At 46.7% G+C, this 17,095-nt stretch overlaps 1 protein-coding gene across 1 annotated transcript in view; it reads left to right on the top strand.

Annotated features, from left to right (window-relative positions):
* TRAPPC9 (trafficking protein particle complex 9) overlaps nt 1–17,095 on the top strand; it is a 529,205-nt gene that overhangs the window by 35,512 nt on the left and 476,598 nt on the right. Inside the window, exons 6-7 of the mRNA XM_029923171.1 lie at nt 7,748–7,869; nt 15,723–15,848. Coding sequence (XP_029779031.1) covers nt 7,748–7,869; nt 15,723–15,848 — 248 coding nt within the window. The remainder of the gene's footprint in view (nt 1–7,747; nt 7,870–15,722; nt 15,849–17,095) is intronic.

Raw genomic sequence — 17,095 nt, 5'->3', positions numbered from 1 at the left:
CTCATTTCATCTAGGGTATTTAATTTATTGGCATGCAGTGGTTCATAATATTCCCTTATTATCCTTTCTATTTTTATTTACTTAAAATTTTAGGTTTATTTATTTATTTTGAGAGAGAGAATGAGAGAGACTGAGCAGGGGAGGGGCAGAGAGAGAGCGAGAGCGAGCGAGCGAGCCAGTGAGAGAATCCTAAGCAGGCTCTGCACCGTTACCATGGAACCTAATCTGGGGCTCGAATTCTCCAACTGTGAGATTAGGGCCTGAACTGAAACCAGGAATCAGACGCTTAGCCACCTGAGCCACCCAGGCACTCCATAATAGTCCTTTTTATTTTTTAATGTTCGTAGTAGTGTCCATTCTTTTAGCCCTGATTTTACTTTAATTTTCAATTTTTTAAAACTTTGTTATTTATTTATTTACTTATTTAAGTAGTGTCTGCCTCCAACATGGGGCTTGAACTCACAACCCTGAGATAAAGAAGCACATCGTCTTCTGACTGAGCCAGCCAGGCACCACTTTTCATCCCTGATTTTAGTACTTTGACCCTTTTGTCCTTTTTTCTTGGGCATCTTGCCAATTTTATTGATCTTTTTTACGGAACCAACTTTTAGTTTTGTAGTTTTTCTCTATTTTTAGAATGATCTATTTCAATTATTTCTGTTAGTAAAGAAAATAGTCTTTATTATTTTCTTCTTTTGCCTTGATTTTTAGTTTGTTATTATTTTTCTAGTTTCTTAGGTTGTTGACTTGGGATCTTTTTTTTTTTTTTTCTTGTGAGTAGCTATTTATAGCTATAAATTTCCCTCCAAGCCCTGCTTTCGCTGCATCCTGCTTTTGGTATATTGTGCTCTTTCGTTCAGCTCAAAGTATTTTCCAATCTCCCTTGCGATTTCTTCTTTGACACGTTGGTTATTTAGGTGTGTGCCATTTAATTTGCAAATATTTGTGAATTCCCCAAATTTCCTTCTGTGTTTGATTTCTGTTGTAGTCAGAGATCACACTGTGTGTGACTTCAGTTCATTTAAATTTACTGAGCTACGTTTTGGGACCTCGCCCGTTGCCTCTCCCGGGGACTGCTCTCGCGTTGGGCGGGGCGCTCCGGATGGCTGCCAGCCTCCTGGCTCTTGCCGTCCTCTGTTCGTAGTTCACCTCTGCTCTGGGGTCGTTGCCGTGCTTCCGCCAGCTTCCTTCTGCCCGCTTCAAACTCCTAACTCCCTCAGCGTTTCTTCCCAAGTCGGTTTCTAATTATCTTGATATATCACCATTCTTACTCTGGGATTTATACTTTTCAGGGAAAAGAAATTAGATCCTCTTCATTAGGGAGGGTCTGGCAGTTGTCACGGTGTCATTATCATGGGGTGTTTACCTGTCCCTACAGTGATGTTTTCGTCGCACCCCGTACCTTCCCGGCGCCCCGCCTGGCGTCCGGCTTGTTGGAGGAACGCGGTGGGTGTTATGAGTGGAAGAGTGACTGCTGTGCTGGTGGTCGATGATCTTAGTCTGTGACCTGTCTTCTCCGGCCTCATTCATACCCCAAGTGTGTATGTTGTAATGTTCTTGTATCGACGAAAACACATCCTATTTTTGTATTTTAAATTAAGATGTTTTTGAGTTTACTTATGTAGTTGTGTGTGTGTGTGTTTATGTATGTAGGTATTTATTTATTTAAAAGTAATCTTGGGGCGCCTGGGTGTCTCAGTTGGTTAAGCATCCGACTTTGGCCCAGGTCATGATCTCGAAGTTTGTGAGTTTGAGCCCTGCGTTGGCCTCTGTGCTGACAGCTTGGAGGCTGGAGCCTGCTTTGGATTCTGTGTCTCCCTCTCTCTCTTTGCTCCTCCCCTGCTCATGCTCTGTCTCTCTCTTTCAAAAATAAATAAACGTTAAAAAAAAAAAAAAAAGTAACCTCCATGCCCAGCATGGGGCTTGAACTCATGACCCTGAGATCAAGAGTCCCGTGCACTGCTGGCTTTGCCGGCCAGGTGCCCCCACGCGCTGCTCTTAATAGACTTGTTTGGTGATTGAGTTTACCAGAATTATATATTTTTTTAACTTCTGATTTTGAAATAACTTAAAACTTCCCAAAATTTCAAGTTTCAAGAACAGTGCAAAGAAATCTGACACACTCTTCATCCAGATTTACCATTGGTATCATTTGCTTTACTATTTGAACTCTGTGTGTCTACATACAGCTTTTGGGGCCATTCAAGAGTAAGTTGCAGACCTCATGCCCCTGCCCTGCGTCCCTGAGCGCATTTCCTAAGGACGAGATCATGTACGTACACAGACAGCGTGGTGATTCAAATTGGGGGACTGAACACCGAGAGAGGACGGCCACCTGCCGCGCTAAGTGCGGCCGGCCAGCGGCTCTGCCTGTCGAGCCGGATCCGGCTCAGGCCCACATGCTGCGGTTCGTTTCTCCATGGCTTAGTATTATTCAATCTGGGACCGTCTCTCAGCCTCCTTTCCTGTGTGCTTTGTGATTTCTGAAGAGTATAGACTGTTTTTTTTATAGGATGTTCCTCTGTTTGGGTTGGCCTGAAGCTGCCTCATGATTATTTTGTGATGTGTTTTGCTAGGGTGGAGCGCGCAGAGTAAGTGGTGTTGTGTCTTGGTTGTGTTACATCAGGCAGCACACGAGGTGGCTTTGTCCCATTATTGGCGACAACTTTGTGGAGTTGGCTAGGTTTCTCCAGTGTAAAGTTAACTATTTTCCTCTCTGTAATTGATGAGTGTTTGTGGAAAAATACTTTGTAAACACCGTGTTTCTCATCAAACTTCTACATAGCAGTTTTGGCATTTACTGATGATTTTTACCTGAGTTGGTTGATGGTGGTCTGTGTTGATGGTCTAACTTCATCATTACATATTCACTTACTAGGTAGCATCTGAATGCAAGTAAGAGCTCTTCTGTCCTTTCTCTGCCCCTTCCTTCCTCACTTCCTCCTTCCCATCCATCCATCCCTCCCTTCCTCCCTCCCACCTCCCCTCCCTCCTGTCTTTCCGCCTGTCTGTCCATCTGTCATTACTGTGGACTTGTGGATCTTTATTTTATCCAGTGGGTTCTGGTCCATTGCTTTTGTTCTTTATTACATGGCCCACCGGCTAGATTTGGCCGATGGAAGCTCCTCACGCTGCCCTGGTATCCTTTGATATGTACCCCATCATTTTTTGAGCACTTCTTTACTTTCTGGATAAAGATGTTTATGTACATTTTATACTTTCCCTGGTCCAGCTTTGAAATCCGACATTTCTCTCCGGTGTTCTAGTTCCTTTTGTTGGCAGATGGAATTTAGAGACTAAGTGTGCTATTGCTTCTAGACCCTCTGCGAAGTTCACAGATACTCTGTGACCTCTAATCCCGATCCAAAACCCGAGGGGTCTTTCTGGTTTCTCCCTGTTCTGTATTTAAATCTTCTTTCTCCAACAGTGAGAAGTCTGGCTCCCAGTGTTACTGGTACACTCATTTTCTCAGTCTTACAAGATATAGAAAGTAGTTTCAGAATTACTAACCAATATCACTATGAAAACAAACCTTTAAGTAAAATTAAAAATTGTATGTGCTTTGTGCCTTTAAGCTGAGGATAAATATACAAGGCACTGTGGTCAGAGGTTGATTGGGTTTATTCTTCAATCTTCCCTGTCAATGTAATTATGTTATTTATTTGAAATAGAGTTAGGCTCGTTTGTTTCTGTGTGTATGCCATCATAGGGTTCCTCTTTCTTTACTGATGGATTTTTTTTCTATATAAAACAATGAACATGGTTCTAAAAGCCAAAACCTTACAAAAAGCAGGACCACTGCCTCTCGTGTCCTGCCGGCCTCACTCCCGTCTGCCCTGCAGGGCACTAATCTCATCCGTTCCTGGCTTTTCCCTCTTGCAGGGGTGGGTTGTTTGGTTCTTGGTGTTCTTGTTGAAAACAACAACAACAAAACCCTCAGATAGATGTTCTGATTTCTATTTCTTGTGCATATTACATATATTCTTCTATATTTGGCTTTTTTTGGGGTTCTGTTATGTTTATCAGCATTTCTTGGAAATCAGTCCCTATCAGGCTATGGAGACCCTCCTCATCCATTTCCACAGCTGTGCGGCACACGGCGTGTGTGCCTGTGCGCACGTGCCACGTCCTGCCCTCTCGTCTCCGCAGGGGCATCTGGTGTCCGGTGTTTTGTGATCACAGCCGCCGCCACCGTGAGGAGCGTCTTCTGTATGTGCTTCGCTGTGACTGGACTCGTGTCTTGAGCACGAGTTCCTAGAAATGGAGTTTCTGGGTCAAAAGGCTAAAAATATATATATAGACACACTTGCTAGATTTTACCAGATTTCTCCCCGCAGGCGTCCTGTCACTTGGCACTCACAGGAGCAGTGCCCGAGGGCGCCTTCTCTCCGTGGGTTTGCCAGCCGAGCTCCGTGTTCACCTTTCACGTTTTTGACAACTTGATAAGTGTGAGACGTGGTGTTTCCTGCCCCGGGTGACATTCGACATCTTTTTGAGTGGGGAGGGCTGTCTTTGTATTTTTCTTTTATGAATTATCTGCTCATGTCTTTGGCTCATTTTTTTCTTTTGGACTTTTAGCTTTTTTTCTCTCAATTGTGTGACCTCTTTACATAGTACCTCTTAGCCCTTTGTGATATACGTTGCAAATATTCTTTCTCAGGTCATCATTTATGTTTTGGCTTTGGTTGTGGAAGGTTTGCTGTATTGTCACATAATGGAATTTGTCACTGTTTTAAACTGTGTTTGGATTTGCATCATATTTAGAGAGCTTTCCCTCTCTCCAGGTTTTAGAGGAATTCACCCATGTTATTGAACTTCTTTTATATGGTTTTCTGTTTTACATTTAGATCCTAGATCATTTGGTGTTTACTCTTGTGTTTGGGGTGAAGTATGGGTCTGTTTTCATCTTTTTCCAAATGGCCATCTCGGGGTCCCAGTGCCATTTCTGATGAAGTCCGTCTCTGCCCCGGCCTTTGAGGTGCCAGGGGAGCTCCCAGGCGCTTGCCGGGTCTGGCTTCCAGACCTGCCGGCAGCGCCATCTTCCTGCTGCCCCTCTGCCACTGGGCCGGGGGCACCCACGTTGCCGGCCTTTGCTTTACAGCAGGATAGTGGCTGGACGTGGCCCACGGCCACGGCGTGATCGCCACCGCGCCCGTTGGTGCCGGCCTTATCTGAACCCTGTTGCTGTTCTTCCGTCCACAGTTCTGTCTTTCCCATCCCTTACCTCGTTCGTCTCCGCTCTGTGCCTTCTCATTTCGGCTTTGCTTTGTCTCCGTGTCCGTGGTCTTTCCGGTTTTGGCCTTGCGTGTGGTCTTGCACGTAAGAGGACTCCGTACCTCTCTCCCGGTGTCTTGGATGAATGAGTGACAGTGGGATGGACGCCTGAGAGCCCGTGTGGGTGTGCTGTTTTCCCACCTTCTCCTTCGCTGTGTCCCCTGCCTCTCCCCGAGCCTGGCTGCTGCGTTGGTGCTTCCCGTTTGCAGACTCCAGGCTGTGTTCCTGCTGACTCCCGGCTTCACTGGTTCACACTAGCATTGCTTGCGGGCCGTCGACACTTCGTAGACGTCAAGAAAGATCAGATCTGTTGCATACTAGTACTGTTAGAGCTTGTCATTCTTTTATTGAGGAAAATTAACTCGCTGTGACCCACTCAGCTCTCTCGTGAGCTCTGCCCTGGTTGTTCCTGACATACTGTGCTGTTCTGGGTTGTGGCAGCGGCGTTTGCCCCCCCAGTCTCAGTACTGGCATTTAAGGTCACCAGTGAGCAAGCCTTCATTATCAGGGGCACCGTTTCCCTAAAAGACGGAGAGGCGTTTGCTCCTTCCTCCCTGGCTGGGGACTCCTCGGTCAGGTACTGTTTGGAAGAGAGGAGGTACCGTTCTAAGAACGAAGAACCCGCTTCTTTCTGGCCCCCGTTACCTTTCCTTCCCTTTCTTTAAGGAAAAGAGTAGAGTTTAAGGACATAAAGATCAATGTTAGAGACTATTAAATCAAGACTACCTCTTACTTATTAAATGTTTTAGCCAGAAACAAACATATTGTATATAGGAAAACAGGCAAAGCACCATGGTACAGTGGTGAAAAACCTGGGCCCAGGTTCGGATCCTACCCTCGAGACGCCGGAGTTACTTGAAAACTAGTAAGGATCTCCAGGACTTGTTTCGTCACCTGCAGAAACACTACTAGGAGTGCCCTCCTCTGCAAGTGGCTGCTGGTCTGAGTGAGGACGTGCGTAGAAGTCCTTCTTGGCGCACGTGCTGATTCCTTCTCGGAGCAGAAGAACAGATCTCTGGCTGCGGTGGCGTTACAGCCACTTGGCGCGCGCTCGCTGCTCCGGAGGGGGCCCAGTGCTCCGAGCTGGACTCGGTTCTGTAGCGCTCAGGGGTTGTGTCATGAGGCCTCAGTGATTGGAATCTGTTCCATAAAAAGTGTATATTTTAGGTTTTTTTGAGTATGCCCTTTTCTTTTATTATTTATAGTTCTACCCTCTCATCCTTGCCGCGATTTTCACAAAATCCAGAGGAAACAAGATCCTAGCCCACCTGCTTCTTCCTAGTCCCCTGTGTGGTTCTTTCTTTCCTAACGAGAGGAAGGTTTTGCATAGGAAATTTTCTTTGTTTCCCTTTTCTTGGAGTCTTTCTGTCTGTTTGTCACCTATCCATCTGTCTTTCTAGCTATGTATTCTTCTGTCTTGTTCCCAAAAGCACTTGAGACAGGTTACAGAAGAGCAGAATGCCAACCAATCAGGTGAGAAGATTGGGCCCAGGGCAGAAGTGAGGGCAGCAGACAAGCGGGATGGTCAGGGGAGACACGCCTGTGCCCCGTGGGTTGTTGGGATCTGGCAGCAGCCTCGTGCCCGAGCCCCCCGCAGCCGTGAAGGCCTGAAGAGTCTGTCCGGGAGATAAATTGGCGACTTAGCCGGAGCCCAGCTCTCCTGCTACTGCGGCTTGGGAGACTGGCTCCTGTGTTCCGTGAAATCCAAAACTACGTCATCTGTTTTGTTTTTCCCCTCTGTCCGAGTTCCACGTGTAGTTGGTTATTTTCTGTAAATGGAGATTTCTCCAGAACTCTCCCCGACGTGGGTCTGACGGCCGGGGAGTTAGGGGGTTCTGCTAATCGACAGGCATTGGCCAGAAATAGACAACGGCCACCACAGAAAGGATCCTGGCGTTTGTGGGCTCTGCTTCTTCAGGCCGGACGGTTCAGAAAATGCTCTCATGTAGTCGGTGGTCATTTGAGGAGACAGTGTGGCCTCCCGCTGGCACTCAGTGTGTAGAGCCGCGAGGTAGTGCTTGCCGCTGGCGTGACCTTCCAGGGGACTAAGCTGGGTGTTACGGACACGGTACTTTTCTATGATGCATCCCATGTTCTTTGATGGAAAGTTTCAACAAGGAAGAAAACTTATTCTGAGTCACTTATCATTTCATACAGTGCTTTGATGGTAAGGCTTCTAGGGGATCTATAAGCTAAGAAGGAGGTATATGAGCCAGGAAGGGGGTACATGAGCTCGGAAGGGGGCATATGAGCCAGGAAGGGGGTACATGAGCTAGGAAGGGGGCATGTAAGCCTAGGAAGGGGACATGTGAGCTAGGAAGGGGGCATGTGAGCTAGGAAGGTTTAAAAAATGGCATCATTATTTGAATTGTGGTAGGGAATGTTTAAGTTTTATCTGGTTTGTGCCCCTCTTTCAGACAAAGAAGCAAGACAGAAAAAGCAGATTATTTCTTTTCTTCCTTTTGGTTTGCAGGTGCCCTCACAACCAACGGCATAAATCCTGACACCAGTGCTGAAATTGGACGTGCTAAGAACTGCCTGAGTCCTGAGGACATAATTGACAAATATAAGGAGGCCATTTCCTATTACAGCAAGGTGATTTCACTACTTCCGTAAACCCCTTAAATAATTGTGTAGTTTTGATCAAGGGTTCCCGGTTTACACTGTGAAATACCGCAGCACATCACAATTGTTTGTTCTGTAAGTATTCATGTATCATTCTCTAATGCATGAAACTGTATACTAAACCTCTTTTTTATTTCTGATTCAAGATAGTGTATATTTGACTCAATATTTGGGAAAAGGGGGAAAAGGACGATCATATAGCCCCACTACTCGGAGATAACCATTTTAACATTTTAATTCCATTTTCTGGTCTTTCTGTCAATGTATATTGCCTATATCATAAAAAATGGCCAGTATCCTGTAAATACTGTGTGGAGGCCGGTGTTTTTCATGTGGAGTATCATGTGTTCCTCTCTGCAGTTAAGCCTTCCATGGCCCGAGTTTTAATTAAGTGTATAGCATTCCATTTTCTTTCTTTCTTTCTCTTTTTAATGTTTTATTTATTTTTGAGAGAGACAGAGAGAGACAGCATGAGCAGGGGAGGGTCAGAGAGAGAGAGAGAGAGAGATAGAGAGAGAGAGAGAGGGAGACACAGAATCTGAAGACAGGCTCCAGGCTCTAAGCTAGCTGTCAGCACAGAGCCTGACACGGGGCTCGAACCCACGAACGCAAGATCATGACCTGAGCCGAAGCCTGATGCTCAACTGACTGAGCCACCCAGGTGCCCCGCATTCCATTTTCTTGGTGCATCGTTCTTGTTACTCTGGGTTTATTTATTTATTTAAATGTTTATTATTTATTTTTGAGAGACAGAGAGACACAGGATGAACAGGGGAGGGGCAGACAGGGAGGGAGAGCCAGAATCTGAAGCAGGCTCCAGGCTCTGAGCTGTCAGCACAGAGCCTGATGTGGGGCTCGAAGCCACGAACCGTGAGATCATGACCTGAGCTGAAGGCAGACGCTTAACTGACTGAGCCACCAGCGCCCCTTGGATTTAAAAAGAAAAATTTAAATTTCCAATATCCTTTCTGAAATACCGAAAACAAGACGTCAGGCTGTACAGAAGAGCCGTAGCAAGCAGAAGCTGAAACCCACCCACCTCTCCTACCCTTGTTTCTTGGAGTGACAGCTGTTAACAGTTTGGTGCATATCTCTCGTGACCTTTACACCTCTGAAGTATATATATGTGTGTGTGTGTGCATGTGCGCGTGCGCGTGTGCATATGCGTCTCTTAGGAAAGTGAGATTGTGCCACGTGTGTTACTCTGCAGCTTGCCTTATTCACTTGCAGAGTCATCCTAGATGTCCTCCCACTGCAAACCTGCTGGATTCTTTCAGATACGGTGGAAAGTCTATTTTTTTAAAAATGTTTATTCATTTTTGAGAGAGAGAGAGTGAGCGAGCAGGGGAGGGGCAGAGAGAGAGGGAGACACAGAATTCGAAGCAGGCTCCAGGCTGCAAGCTGCCAGCACAGAGCCTGACGCGGGGCTGAAACTCATGAACCGGGAGATCATGACCTGAGCTGAAGTCGGACATGTAAGTGACTGAACCAGCCAGGCGCCCTTGACTGGAAAGTCTTCTAAAGTGTGAATGTAGTCATTTGTCAACAGTTTTTGTCAGAGACCGTCAGGAACCCGACACGGAGTAGATGGCGCCTAGAGCAAAACGAAATGCCTGCCCCCACAGAGCTCACCACTTGCACTGATTTGCTTAATTCTTACCTTTTGATGGATGCTTAAGTTTTCTCACTTTCCCCTGTTAGGAAAAAAATGCCTCAGTGAACATTCTTGTACATGTATTCTTGTGTCCGTGTGTGATTACTGCTTTAGTTACGATTTCTGGAAATTTGGGGCTCAGTCAGTTGCGTGTCCGATTTTGGCTCAGGTCATGAACTCACAGTTCTTGGGTTCGAGCCCCGTGCCTGACTTTGCGCTGACAGCACAGAGCCTGCTTTGGATTCTCTGTCCCTCTCTCTCTCTGACCCTCCCCCACTCATGCTTTCTCAAAAATAAATATTAAAAATTAGGAAAATAAGATTTCTGGAAATTTAATCACTGGATATGACATTTACATTTGTGATAAGTTATTTTCAAGTTACTCCCCAAATTCCATTTCCAATAGGGAATGAAGAGGGGTAGATTTATTTAACCGATTCTCTCCTACTAGTATTATTTCATTTCAGTTTTCCTTCCCACAGTTGCAAACAGTGCTGTGATAAATGCCCTGGGAGAGAAATCTTTTAGGACTGATGTGTGTGATTTTTTTAAATCATTTATTTGTTTATTTATTTATTTTCTTGAAATTTTATTTATTTTATTTTTTTTACTTTATAAAGTTTCATATTTTTTTAACATATGCAATTATTTTCCATCCTTTACAATACAGTAGTTACAATGACACTCCAAACAGAAAAGCAAAGTAAAAAATCAAAACCCCAACTTCTGTTTCATGTAATTAGACTTATAAGCAATTAGAAGGTTAAGTAACAACTAGTTAATCACCTAACTTCACAGCTATCTGAAGTGGCAGTCGTTATATAGCAGCTTATCTATGATACATTCAAGATACATGATACAATTTATTACTTGCCCATAAGCTACAGCACAGCCTGCTTAATACCTTTCCTTAAATTCCACCTCCATACTACAGTATACTTGGGGTCCACGCAAAAAAGTAGCTACCCTTTATATAGGAAGTGGATGATTAAGTCTTTGGTGCTGTAAAAGCAACTTCATTTAAACATAACCACCCCCACCACCAAAAAAAGAAGAGGGGAGAAAAAAAAAGGTAAAGAAAATAATAAGGGAAAAGCCCAAGACCCACTCCCCGGGGGAAAACAACAACAGCACGTCATGGGAGAGTCCTAGAAGTGTCTGGAGTCAAAGGGCATGTGTGGCGTTTGTAGAGTTTACTTCAAGCATCGTCACAGTGTCCTCCCCAAAGTCTGTTCTCTCACAAACACCAGCTCTGCCATCCTTTTAGAGTATTTGTCCCTCTGCTGGGCGAAAGTGGCCTCTCGTTGTTTTAGTTTGCACTTGATTACCAGTGAGATAGTGGGCATTGTTTGCTTGTTAACATTTGTATTTCTTAGATGAATTACCCATTTGTGTCCTTTGCACACATTTAAGTTAGGGTGTTTTTCTTACTGCTTTGTTATAGCTTTTTATTTATGGTGAATACTCGCTTCTTTTCTTTCCTTGATGTCTATTACAAATCTGTTTCCTATGATTGCTTGCCTTTCATTTTGTTCAGGAGCTTTTCTTTTTGGCTGTGGTCAAAACATGTTTTTAATGTAGTAAATTTTTTCATTATGGGTTTTGCCTTTGGTATTATGCTTAGAAATATCTCAACTATAAAATAAAACTCTTTTCCTCAGTTTTTTTTTTAAAAAGAAAGCTTATTTATTTGAGAAAGAGAGCACGTGTGAGTCGGGGAGGGACAGAGAGAATCCCAAGCAGGCTCTGCACTGACCGTGCAGAGCCTGATGCAGGGCTCAATCTCATGAACCGCGAGGTCACGGCCTGAGTCGAAATCAAGAGTCTGATGCTTAAATGCGGGAGCCACGCAGGCGCCCCGTCCTCAGGTGTTCTAGGTCCCGGAGACGGAGCTGATGCTGGTGCCTGTCTGAAGGGCTGTGGGGAGGACGAGCAGAGCCAGGGCTGTGGAAAGGATTGTATTTGATGTGTTAGCATCTGCAAGTATTTATGTCCTTACCTGTAATGTATTTTGTGTGCGTTCTGACACAGCAGTAGCGTTTACTTTTTCCAGGTTATGTCTAATGGTTCCACCACGTTTTATGGAATTCACTTTTGGTCTCTGATTTGAAATCCCACTTATACCGAATACATAAATGTACTGGAGTCTAATTCTGAGCTTCTCATTCCTTTCTTCGAGTTTCTTCTTACTCCAGCATCATGAGGTTGTGTCTCCTGTGGGTGGTTTAGTGCAGTAGTGTGTCGTCTTTTCTTTAAAATCCCTTCCTCCCGCCCCAGGTTTTCTTGCCTAGTATTATGAGTAATAATTCCTCAGGAGTCCTGAAATATTTCGTTCATGTTACGACAAAACAGGTTGGAATTCTCACGGGGCTTGAAGTAAGTTTTGAATTATTTTTAGGAGAACTCCGGTTTTCACAGGATTCTTTTCTCTGTAGACTATGTTAACGGCTCTGCCCTTACACATCTTATTTAAAGTCCCGCAATACAGAGTTGCAGTTTCTTCATAGAGAGTGTGAGCATTGTTTTTAAGTTTATTTCTACTTATTGTGTGCGTTTTTGTTAATTTTGCGGGTGAGATTTTTTTTTTTGCCATTGCATTTTTGAGCTGCTTCGAGCTGAGATGTAGAAAGGCAGATTGAGGTTTTACTATTCGTTTTGTAACTGGCTATTTAAAAATCCTCCAAGTATTAAGTACTTTTTCCAGACTCCTTTCTTTTCTGTCTTTTAAACTTTTGTTTCCAAGATTATCAAAATGATCATAGCTAAGTTCTGTGGGTGGGCAGACAGATGGAGAGAAGTCATGCGGCTCGTGGAACTAATTCTGGCAGTTTAGTGACTGCCTGTGGACTGGGGGCGCAGCCGGAGCCGGGGTTAGACCAGGGCAGGCTCTGAGCATGCGTGGGCACCAGTCAGGCTCTCCGGCCTTCGTGGCCGAGCCCTGCGGGCACGGCGGCTGGAGGCCACTTTTCCAGCCACCTCTGATGGGGAGTTAGCGGCCGCCCACAGCACCGCGTCAGCGTCAGCACGAGTGTCAGCTCGTCGCGGTGGGAGAGACTTGTCTGCCGTGGGCACGGCAGGGAGACTGGGCGGCCGTGGGTTTGGAGTTTTCCAGTCCTGAGGGCGGAGAGCGCAGGCCCTGGGTAAGACAGAACTGGATCTGAGTCTCCCCTCCACGGTCTCTGCGCCGTCTGGCCTCAGTCCTGCCGTGTGCTCGCTCGGCTCTGGGTTTCTTTCCTCTCGGATGGTGAGATTAAGGCCCACTCATCAACTGGTTTTCTTTAAAAAACTTTTTTCAATATTTATTTGTTTTGAGAGAGAGAGAGAGAGCAAGAGAGAGAGCGCGAGCACGTGAGCTAGTCGGGTGTGGGCAGAGAGAGGAGAGAGAAAACCCCAAGCAGGCTCTGTGCTGTCAGCGCAGAGCTTAACGTGGGCTTGATCCCGTGAACCATGAGGTCCTGACCTGAGCCGTATTGAGTCAGATGCTTAACTGACTGAGCCCCCAGGCACCCCAGCATTGCGTTTTTAATCAGAGTAAACAATTTATAGATATAAAATGCCCACTACTGGCACAGACTCATTCGTATTGCTCAATAAAAAATTGCTGGTCGTCTCTCCTTCCTTGGTTGAGTCTGTGCTCAACGAGACGTCTGGAGAGAAATCAGTTCCTAATATAATGTACATGATGCAAGCGGACGGAACAAATGGACGTCATGCCTTTCTCTGGCTGTAGTTTTATCCATTTGCTTCATTTTCCTCTTAGCTCCTTGCCTTTCTTCTTTTACGTCCTGCCCCGCCATGGGGTGACAGCCGCATGAGAACATCTGTGTACTTCTCAGATTTGAGGTGAACCTGTTTGATGTGTACACACGCACACATATGTGCGCACATGCTCATGCGTGCACATGCATGCACACAAGTACACGTGTACCTGTGTATGCACACGCACACATGGATGTACACGCACGTGTACGTAAGCACACACATGCACAATGCACGTGCACACATGCAGGCACACACACGTGTATGTATGCACACACACACGCCATGCACACATGCATGCACACACGTACACATCTGTGTATGCACATGCACACACATGCATGCACACACACGTGTGCATATGTACACGTGCACACACGCACACGCGCACACACACACCCCTGTCAGGCTACCTCCTGCTCTGAGGGAGAAGCACGCCCTTTCGGTCATGCACTGCGAGTGCAGTGACATCTCTTACGCATATTCTTGGTGGCTTCACAAATGATTTTTATGAGATTTCTGGTTTGTGGCCGAGGAAATTCTCTTGTTTTAGAAGAAACGAACGGAGGCCTCAGCATTCTCCCGCGATGGTGACGTCATCATATTTATAGTTAGCAGGAGCCTCAGCCCACAGCCTCATACTTTTTCTTACGTGAGACACTGACACGCAGAGAGGGCGAGTGACTCGACTGAAGTCGCACGGGGGCCTGATTTGGGCCAGAAGCTAGTTTTCTGGCTTCTTGTACACACGGCTGGAAAGGCGGCTGCACTGGTGGCAGAGGACCGTCCCTGCTCGAGCTGCGGTCTGACTTCTCCGTGCTCGCTTGCCTTCAGCTGCGTTCCTGTGGCCTCTCAGGTGAAGGTCACTTTGCTCCTGACGGCATGATTGCTCCGCGCTAGTCCTGGAGTCAGACCACGGTTCAAATCCCGTCTCCGCTTGTTACGAGCTTTGTAACCTTGGGCGAGAAACCTTATTTTTCTAAGTCTCATTTTAGAACCCAAAATAGGGATAATACTTATTTTAGGGTTTTTGTTTTAGAATCAAGTGAGATACTCCCCTCATTTGTTCCTGAAATACCGATTGTCTAATTCTGTGCTGGAACCTGTGCTGGTAGATGATTACTAAGGACTCAGCAGTAAGAAGGGGCCCAGCCCTGCACCCCAGAGTTTATGTTCTTGGAGAGCTCTTGTAGGAGAGCGGCTGGGGGGCGGGGGGAGGTTTTCCAAAACGGGCCATTTGTCACCTGATCCCCGCTGGCTGTGGATGCCCTCCTACTGCTTCAGGGACAGTCGTCTGCGATGGTAGTTTACGTCTTTGTAACGTGATTAAAAATATGTAAGTGGAACATAAACGTGAAGAAAATGGAGTTGGCTTTTATTGTCACTTAAATGGAAGTTGTTTTGAGGGTTTTGAAGGAAAAGAAGTTATTTAATTTCAGTGGAATGAAGTCTTTCTGTGAGTTTTTTGTTGTTGTGTTGTTAAGTAGTGTATAACAACTGGCAATTTCTGACGTCAGTGTCGGTGGTTAGGTAAGTATAGTTTCTCTTTACGATTGTGCGTGGTAGTTTTTGTAATGTGCCACGTATTACGTATGTGTTACATACTTGGGAAGAGCGGAGGCTGCCCTTCCCAGCACAGCCCTTTTTTCTACCTTATAAAAATAATTTTAGTAAGAAACATGAGCTTCTTAACAATCGGCAGATGGACGGATGTCCTCTCCCGAACGTCTCTGCCTGCCAGGCCCGCGGGGGTCTCAGTAAATACTTGTTGATGGAATGGGGGGGGGCTCCAGTGTTTGGTGCCTCTATAGGAGTATCGGTGAGGTACCCCCGCCCCCTTGGTGGTCTCTAGGCCCTGGTGGACATGGATTTCTCTCTGTACGACTTTTTATCCACTCTGGGTTTTGTCAGATACCTCCATTGACTATCACTCCAGCTCGGGATACTTAGGAAGAAAAAACCAGGTCGCAGTGGAAAAGAAAACAGCTAGTGTGCAGAGTTTGCACAGTACAGCCTTGGCGGGGGGTGAAGGGGGGAGGGAAGGGCGCTGGAGGGAGGGTGCCAGGCCGGGGGCCCGGGGGCCACTCTGTAGCCTGCTCCAGGCTCCAAGCCACACGGCGTGGAGGGGCTAAGTGGAAATGGAGGGCTGGGTATCCACTGATAATATTTTGAAATTTTGTAAGATACCCAGCAATTGTGGTTGTATTACTTGAACTAATGCATACATATTTATATGGGCACCAGCCTCCTCTGACCCCATAATGACTGACTTCCCCAAATACAGCCCCCCGCCCCGCCCCGTGGGGCGGTGTCCTGCAGGGTCGCGGCGTCCTCTGAGGGGTGTAGGCTTCACCAGAGGACAGGAGATCTTGACCCCTTTTCTGACGCGGACCCCCCTCTGCCCCTGCAGTACAAGAGCGCCGGCGTGGTTGAGTTGGAGGCGTGTGTCAAGGCCGTGCGCGTCCTCGCCATTCAGAAGCGGAGCATGGAAGCCTCCGAGTTCCTCCAGAACGCGGTTTACATTAATCTTCGACAGGTGGGTGCGCGTCCCCCTCGGGCGTGTGGACTGCTGCCGGGACTCAGGGTGGCTCGGTGCCAACTCTGCAGCCAGAGCTCGGGGTCCTAAACTGCTTTACGTCATGGTACTTTACTTTCAAAAATTCCGAGTTTTCTTTTCTTTTTCTTAAATTTTAGAGAGAGCGAGCAAGCACATGTGAGTGGAGGGGGGGAAGGGCAGAGGAAGGGGGGGGGGGAGAGAGAGAGAGAGAGAGAGAGAGAGAGAGAGAGAGAGAGAGAGAGAGAGAGAGAGAATACCAAGCAGGACCCACGCACAGCATGGAGCCCACATGGGGATCAATCCCACCACCTAAGCCAAAATCAAGGGTTGGACGCTCAATCGACTGAGCCACCCAAAATTCAGTATTTTCTATCCTTAAATTTTTCTTGATTAGGGAAGCCACTTTGCTTCTCACCAGCTTGGTGACCTTGGTCCGGCGCTGCCTCTTGCTTCACTCTTGTCACTTGTGATGTGACTGCCGTTTGTAGCCCGTCTGGGCCGTTAGGTTGCTAAGACACGAAGTCTGGGACAGTGCTCCGGACAGCTCATGTTACCCGGTAGGCATTCGAGCAATTCCACTCAGTCTGCATCTGATACGATTTTAATAAAACAAAACCATTAGAACACTCAGCTGCAGGCTGCTAATGCAAAACCCTGAAGTTGGCAGTCTGGGAAGTTTTGAGACATTTAGCTAATTTAACTTGGATTATGACGGACGGGACAGCTGGGTCTCGTAAGTTGAGCTGTGTAAGAACCGAGGCTGGGAGTGGGACCTAGGTGACTGTACCAGCAAGGCTGTGCTGGGGGCGGAGAAGGCGGGTTCTGCCCTCCACGTGCTGACAGCTTGGTGGCAGAGATGGACCTTCAGTGGTGGGACGAGTAAAAAAAAAGGACAAGGGAGCGTGGCAGACGGATTGAAGCTAGTTTGGTGGTGGTGGAGGGTGTGGGGTCAGGGGCCATCTGGGGCTGTGAGGTTCAAGCTGGGAAGGGAAGGGTGGGTAGGAGAGAGTCAGGAGAGGAGGGCCTGGAGGAGGGCTCCGCTGGAGTAAGTCTGAAATCCAAGACAGCACGTTCCCTGGAAGGAACCAGACAAGGTGGAGGGGGGGCTTGAGACAGGGGCCCTGAGTCGGAGCTGGAGGTCTTTCTGGCCAGGTGAAGGGTTTGCAGTGTGTTCTCCCAACGGTGGTTTTTTTTTTTTAATGTTTTTATTTATTTTTGAGAGAGAG

This window comes from Suricata suricatta, chromosome 15 (genome assembly GCF_006229205.1).
Source record: "Suricata suricatta isolate VVHF042 chromosome 15, meerkat_22Aug2017_6uvM2_HiC, whole genome shotgun sequence".
NCBI lineage: Eukaryota > Metazoa > Chordata > Mammalia > Carnivora > Herpestidae > Suricata > Suricata suricatta.
This window is presented reverse-complemented; position numbering and strand designations above follow the sequence as displayed.